This window comes from Epinephelus moara, chromosome 9 (assembly GCF_006386435.1).
Source record: "Epinephelus moara isolate mb chromosome 9, YSFRI_EMoa_1.0, whole genome shotgun sequence".
Classification (NCBI taxonomy): domain Eukaryota; kingdom Metazoa; phylum Chordata; class Actinopteri; order Perciformes; family Serranidae; genus Epinephelus; species Epinephelus moara.
The window spans coordinates 38329925-38337482 of record NC_065514.1 but is presented as its reverse complement, the minus strand read 5'-3'; the positions used below and the strand labels follow the sequence as shown (position 1 = coordinate 38337482).

The 7558-nt window shown below is 40.3% G+C and overlaps 1 protein-coding gene across 3 annotated transcripts in view; it reads left to right on the top strand.

The window, feature by feature from the left end:
- The window catches only part of slc27a6 (solute carrier family 27 member 6), a 143157-nt gene that overhangs the window by 65838 nt on the left and 69761 nt on the right, over window positions 1-7558 (top strand). For all 3 annotated transcript variants that reach the window (XM_050052688.1, XM_050052687.1, XM_050052689.1), the window contains exon 4: window positions 5542-5666. In XM_050052688.1, the coding sequence (XP_049908645.1) occupies window positions 5542-5666 (125 nt within the window). The remainder of the gene's footprint in view (window positions 1-5541; window positions 5667-7558) is intronic.

The window sequence follows — 7558 nt, the reverse complement described above, 5'->3', positions numbered from 1 at the left end:
CATCTTGATATGCCACACCTGTGAGGTGGGATGGATTATCTCAGCAAAGGAGAAGTGCTCACTAACACAGATTTAGACAGATTTGTGAACAATATTTGTGAGAAATGGTCTTTTGTGTGTATAGAAAATGTTTTAGATCTTTGAGTTCAGCTCATTAAAAATGGGAGCAAAAACAAAAGTGTTGCGTTTATATTTTTGTTCAGTGTAGTATAGATGTGTAAGTTATTCAATAAAATGATTTGTAGATATTTTTTATTATCATATACAGGGGTTGCTGGAAAATAGTGTTGTCCAATGTCTAGTTTCTTTCATTTAGTGAGAGTTACGTAGTTTCCAGTGCATTAAGCAGCAGAATGCTAAAACTACCTTGTAGACACGTCAAGCAGCTGACTTAAAGAGGAACTACACCCATTTTTAAAATTCATACATATTATTTCTATGGTCAAAGACTGTCCAAAAATATTAGGTAACATCAACAGCTCTCCCAAATCCAAAACTCAGAGTGCTAAAACTCAAATGTATGATGTCATAGGGTATAAAGTCTGGAGTTGCTTCATAGCCAATGAATTGAGAAAGATGTTTTAGATGTCACTGAAAGCACCCAGGGGGATGTTCTGAGTATATGAGGACACATTCTATTTCAACAACCGAGAATACTGCAATAGAACAAAACTCATTTGGGAGGTTGCCAAGGTATCAAAACTAGTGGGTTTTTTAAAAACTTGTCACCCACTGGTGGACACTCCTGATATTCCTAGTAGCAATAGTATGTGGCTGAAGTGCACACTCGCAGCAGGTCATGGCCATCAGAGCTGCCAGTGGTGCCGGGTCTCCTGATGTGCAAAGGTGCTTATTAGGCATGGCCGATATTTATTTTTTCATACCTTCCTGAAATTTCACCAGGGTATATAGTAAATGACGTATGCTGTTGCCGCTGTTTACAATACACTAACGATATCATCACCCCCCACTGCTTGGTGTCGTGGTGTCTGTCAGCTCAGCAGCCTGTGCCATTAATACAGACTGATCATGAATCTATTTCACCTGCTGTTGTGCAAATCGGACAGACAACAGGTGGAAAGGAGGGGCAATTACCAAGACAACCCCTATTTAGGAATGGTTTTGCAGGTGGTGGCCACAGACCATTTCCCTCTCTGCGTCTTTTCTGGTTGATTCTTGGCTAGTTTTGCATTTTTCCAGTGCCCTCACCACTAGCGGTATCATGAGGCGGTATCTGCAGCTGCTCAGGTAGTGCAGCTACTCCAGGATGGCACATCCATATGCGCAGTGGCCAGAAGGTTTGCTGTGTCTCCCAGCACAGTGTCAAGAACATGGAGGAGATACCAGGAGACAGGCCAGTACACCAGGAGAGGGTTCCTTCTGATGCATGACAATGTCTGGCCTCATGTGGCTGGAGTGTGTCAGCAGTTCCTGGATGACGAAGGCATTGATGCTATTGACTGGCCCGCCTGTTCCCCGGACCTGAATCCAATCGAGCACCTTTGGGACATCATTTATCATAGCATCCACCACCACATCGCACCACAGACTGTCCAGGAGCTGACTGATGCCCTGATCCAGGTCTGGGAGGAGATCCCCCAGGAGACCATCCGTCGTCTCATCAGCAGCATGTCCAGACATTGTAGGGAATGTATACAGGCACGTGGAGGCCATACACACTACTGAGCCACATTATGAGTTGTCCTGAGGAAATTCACAGAAGTTGGATCAGCCTGTGATCTGCTTTTCCACTTTGATTTTGGGTATGATTCTGAATCCAGTCCTAAATGAGTTAATGATTTTGGTTTCCATGGATTGTTCTTTCTCAACGAATTACACTATATAATCAATAAAGATTTTCATCTGCAATATTTAATTCATTGAGATCTGGGATGTGTGATTTAAGTGTTGACCAGTGTATATTGTATTAATTATCTGAATCTGCAAAAAAACTAATGTTTTCAGAAAAGTTTAATGGAGTTGTAAGAAAAGTGCAATATTTGCCTCTGAAATGTAGTGAAGCAGAAGTATAAAGTAACACAAAACGGAAATAAGTAAAGTAAAAGTACCTTAGAATTACCTAAGTACAGTACTTGAGTAAATGCACTTCATTACTTTCCACTGCAAGATGAGGCAGATGGTGACACATACACAAACTTAAAATATATAATATGAATCCACTCATTAAATTTTTTGACATTTAGGGCATGTGAACATCAGCCTGTGGTCTTTGTCTAGTCCTTCTTTTGGTGCAGTTTGATCTTTTACAGTCCATTACCCTAACCCATGGGTAGGCAACTTCCTGCTCCTGAGCCGCATGCAGCACTTTAGACCCTCTCCAGTGGCTACCCGTGGCTTTGAGATAAAATTATATGGAAAATTATATGGAAATGAATAAATTAATTTTTTAACATGAAGATTTTCATTTGTCATAGTTGCAGGCCTAAAGTGAGTATTGCATTCTATCAATCAATTCAATCAATTTAATTTATAAAGCCCAATATCACAAATCACAATTTGCCTCACAGGGCTTTACAGCATACGACATCCCTCTGTCCTTAGGACCCTCACAGTGGATAAGGAAAAACTCCCCCAAATAAACCCTTTAACGGGGGGAAAAAAACGGTAGAAACCTCAGGAAGAGCAACTGAGGAGGGATCCCTCTTCCAGGACGGACAGACGTGCAGTAGATGTTGTACAGAACAGATCAGCATAATAAATTAACAGTAATCCGTATGACACAATGAGACAGAAAGAGAGACAGAGACAGAGAGAGAGAGACAGAGAGAGATGCAGGACAGACGGTAACGGTAATAGCTTACAACAACATTAATGAAAGTAATATATTATAATTATAATTATGGCTATTGTGGTACAATATGTTGAAAGTATATATTAATATCTGATAGTATAAATATGTGACAATAATCATATGTGTATAGTAACAGTATAATAACTGTAGAAGTGTGACTAATGATAACAGCAGCAGCAGGAGGCATCTGGCAGGACCACGGCAGCAGCACAACCACACACATCACACTATCCAGGCACCGCTGCGATATGAGTTAACCTGCGAGATAGTGGAGCACAAAGGCTCCGGAGAAGAAGCCGAGTTAGTGACATGCAGTATGGCCGAGTTAGCAAGATGTAGTAACAGGACATGAGAGAGAGAGAGAGAGGAGGAGAGAAGGTGCCCGGTGTATAATAGGGGGTCCCCCGGCAGACTAGGGGCTGGTACAAGCCAGCCCTAACTATAAGCTTTATCAAAGAGGAAAGTCTTAAATCTAGTCTTAAATGTGGAGACGGTGTCTGCCTCCCGGACCGCAACAGGAAGATGATTCCACAGACTGACTTTAGGGACCACGAGTTACCCTGCATTCTCAGAGCGCAATGTTCTGGTGGGATAATATGGCACTATGAGCTCTCTAAGATATGACGGAGCCTGACCATTTAGAGCCTTTATAAGTTAACAGTAGGATTTTAAATTCAATTCTGGATTTTACAGGAAGCCAGTGCAGAGAAGCTAAAACAGGAGAAATATGATCTCGTTTCTTAGTTCCTGTTAGTACACGTGCCGCTGCATTCTGAATTAGCTGGAGAGTTTTTAAAGACTTACTAGAGCTACCTGATGATAGGGAGTTACAGTAATCCAGCCTTGAGGTAACAAAAGCGTGGACCAATTTTTCTGCATCTTTTTGGGTCAGGATAGGCCTAATTTTCGCAATATTATGCAGATGAAAAAATGCGGTCTGTGAGGTTTGTTTTAAATGAAAATTAAAAGACAAATCTTGATCAAATATTACTCCGAGGTTTCTTACGGTAGCGTTAGAGGCCAGAGCAATGCCACCTAGAGAAACTATGTCATCAGATAAAGAGTCTCTGAGTTGTTTGGGGCCAAGAACAATAACTTGAATTTAACATAAGGAAATTGGTGCTCATCCAGGTTTTTATGTCTTTTAGGCAATTATGAAGTTTAGTTAATTGATTACTTTCTTCTGGCTTCATCGATAAATACAACTGTGTATCATCCGCATAACAGTGGAAATTTACAGAGTCATTTCTAATGATGTTACCTAAAGGAAGCATATAGAGTAAATAGGATTGGTCCGAGCACAGAACCTTGCGGAACTCCAAAACAAACTTTAGTACGTAAGGATGATTTATCATGAACGTGAACAAACTGAAAACGATCAGATAAATAAGATTTAAACCAGCTCATCTTTGAAAGGAAGGGAAGATTAGATATTGGTCTATAGTTGGCTAACACCTCTGGATCCAGGGTGGGCTTTTTTAGTAGAGGTTTAATTACAGCTACCTTAAAAGACTGTGATACATAGCCTGTACAATTGGCTACAATTGTAAACATGTGTAGTCTATACATAGAATTAAAAAAATGTTTTAACATTTCATCAACAAAAATGTGTGTAATACGTCTACGACCTGGTGCCTTTTCCTCTAAATTTTACTGAATTTTAGTAGTGATGGCCAACCTGGAGTCTCTCCAGCAAGGCTAACTATGGATATCAAAACCAAAAAAAGGAGAAGTCTGGGAGGAAAATAGAGGTTATTAATGTGTGGACAAATTCATTACCTTTGCCATCAACGTTGCAAAGTTAAAGTACTAGATAGTTATAAATAGTCCACTGCAGAGTAGCCACCTTGTAGTAAATCATATTAATGAATGCTCATTTAGACCTATTGGTAATGTTGGTGGGCTGATTTAGACTTAAAAGGCTGTTACCTTTATTCAAATATGTTTTGCAGCTCCAGGCAGACTTTTTTTCTTTTTTTGGCCAGTAATGGTTCTTTTAATAGTAAAGGTTGCCGACCCCTGCCCTAACCAGTGGTTATAACTGTAGCTGTGGCTTAGAGGTAGAGTGGCTTGTCCACTAATTGGACGATCGGCAATTCAGTCCCTGCCTCCACTAGTCCGCATGTCCATGGGCAAGATACAGAACCCCAGATTGCTCCCGATGGCTGTTCTATCAGTGTGAGTGCGTGTGAATGGTTACTGAGTAGCAGGTGACACCACGCATGGTAGCCTCAGCCACCAGTGTGTGACTGTGTGTGTGAATGGGTGAATGTGGCATTTAGTGTTAAAGCACTTTGAGTGGTCAGAAGACTACAGAGGCACTATACAAGTGCAGTCCATTTACCATTTAACCACTGTCTACAGCTGTCAGAAATGTATCTCACCAGGCAACTGTGCCCTATGTTTGTAGAACAAGTATCTGCACCGGTGCAATGCACATTGCATTGGGTCTAAATGCCCAATAGGACAACACTTCATATGATCTGGTTCATATGAACTGTTGCCTGACCATGTCAGAAAATTTGCTTACCGTATATTTGGAACTGTATAGTTCTGAATGGCCACACTCAAAGCTGGCCATAAATTAAATGTCAATCAACAATATTATTTAAGATCCAAATTGATATTTACAAACATAGGTGGTAGATATAACTAGCATTGAAAACAGGAGAATATAAGAATATCCTTTCATAGTGAATGTAATGACATTGTTGTTTGTTCTGTCACAGGTGCAACCTGCATCTTAAAGAGGAAGTTCTCAGCCTCCCAGTTCTGGAATGACTGTCGAAATCATGATGTTACTGTTTTCCAGTATATTGGTGAACTATGCAGATATCTCTGCAACCAGCCTAAGGTAAGCCTCTGTTAACCTCTTGCAAACATGATAACAAGCCTGTCTCTGTATGGACAGACTGACAGCAACAAAACACTGTTTTTCTGATTCATTTTGTTTTAAAATTGCTATAAAATTTACATTATTGCCTTACTCTCCTAAATTTAAATATACTCTTTGGGAGACTTAATAGTTTACAAAGAAGCAAAATTACAATGATAGTGTGCCCATGTTCTTCCAACATGTCTTATTAGTAATTTCTTTGTTTTCAGAATCATTTATATTAGTTGTAGTTAGTTATATTAGTTATATTAAAAAGACATGCTTTGTCTTGAATCTAATGGACAAACAGCCAAATCACCTAAACTTTCTATTCTATTCCATTCGGATTTTATTATTCTATTCAATTACTTGCTTTTATCTCAGTGTGACTTGCCCTCATGTTGTTCACATTTAACTTGTTATCCACACAGCAGGCTACAAAACAGCACAGTCAACATACATTGCCACTTAATAAATGACAGAGCAAATGAGTTAGAGTAAAGCAATAGGAAAGCATCGGTTCCTTTTACAGGTGGCAGACTTTTTACTTTGTAGAGAGAGTCCTTGACTACACTTTTCACTGCTACTGGTAAATCATTCAAGTAACATCGTGCACAACTGTGGCAAAAAGACAAGCGGGGTCTTTGTTTTAATATTTGTGTCCTCTCATGGAGGACACGTAGACATGCATGCACACACACACAGTGTGAGAGCTCATCCTTTCTTCAGGCTGGACTCAAAGTCCTCTTTGTCCACTCTTCCCCTGTTATTTGGCTGTGTGGGTGGAAGGCTTGCCATGGTTGCCTTCGCCACTGATTGGCAAATGAAAGATGTGGGCATGTACAGCACATAAGCACCTTTTCACAAGGTCAATGTGTGCACACAGGCATGAGTACTAATTACTGCTTGTGTGCTTTCATTATTCACAGTGATCAATGTGCAGACATGGCAAACACCATGTCCTCAGAGCAGAGAATACAAACACCCTTGGCAAGCAGGGGTTTGCTCATCTCTGTTTGTCCAAAGGTATTTTTTACTGGATCAGGAGTGCAGAGACCAAGAATGAACTGTTGATACAACACTTTTTTGGACCCCACATATCAAAATTGTTCTAACTGTTAAAATTTAATGACAACTATTTAAAAGCCTTCTTCTCTATTAAAGAAAACGATAAGTCCTCCCAGCCCACAGTGCACCAGTTCTTCTTCTTCTGTTGTATTTGTCACAGAGTAGTTGCTCAAGCTGTGTTGGCTGCACCATGCAGTTCATACAGGCAGGGCTGGATAACTAACCAAGGTAATTCAGGCAACTACCCCTTGGCCCAAGATCCTCAGGGGCCCCACAGGAGAGGGGATGTGTGTGAAATAGGGATGCATGATAATGTTGGCATGTCATCAGTATCAACTGATACTGATTTTTTTTTTTTTTTTAATTGAAAAAGTTAACATGAACAAAACATTAGGTAAATGATACAGCACATGAACAAAACAAAGATATACAAATATGTATGAAGAATATAAAGGTCAATAATTAAAACTGATGGATAAACAGACAAAAAAATAAACGTGTGTAACCCTTTCACAGTCGCCTGTATTAATTACCACCAGAGCAGAAAAGATAACTCAAAAGAGTTTTACAAAAGATAACATGTCTTAAGATTCAGTTATTAACTTTATGGTGAAAAAGGGCTTAACGTTACAATATAGTGGGTCCATGTCATTGGTTCGACAGCCCATTGGTTCGACATCCCATTAGTCCGACTGTCCGCGGTGCTGAACGGCTCGCGGCGGGCGTATGGTGCGCCGCGACCGGCTTGAGGCGGAGCAGGCTCACGGCTTATGTTTGTCACTTTCTTTTTCATTTTAACCCAC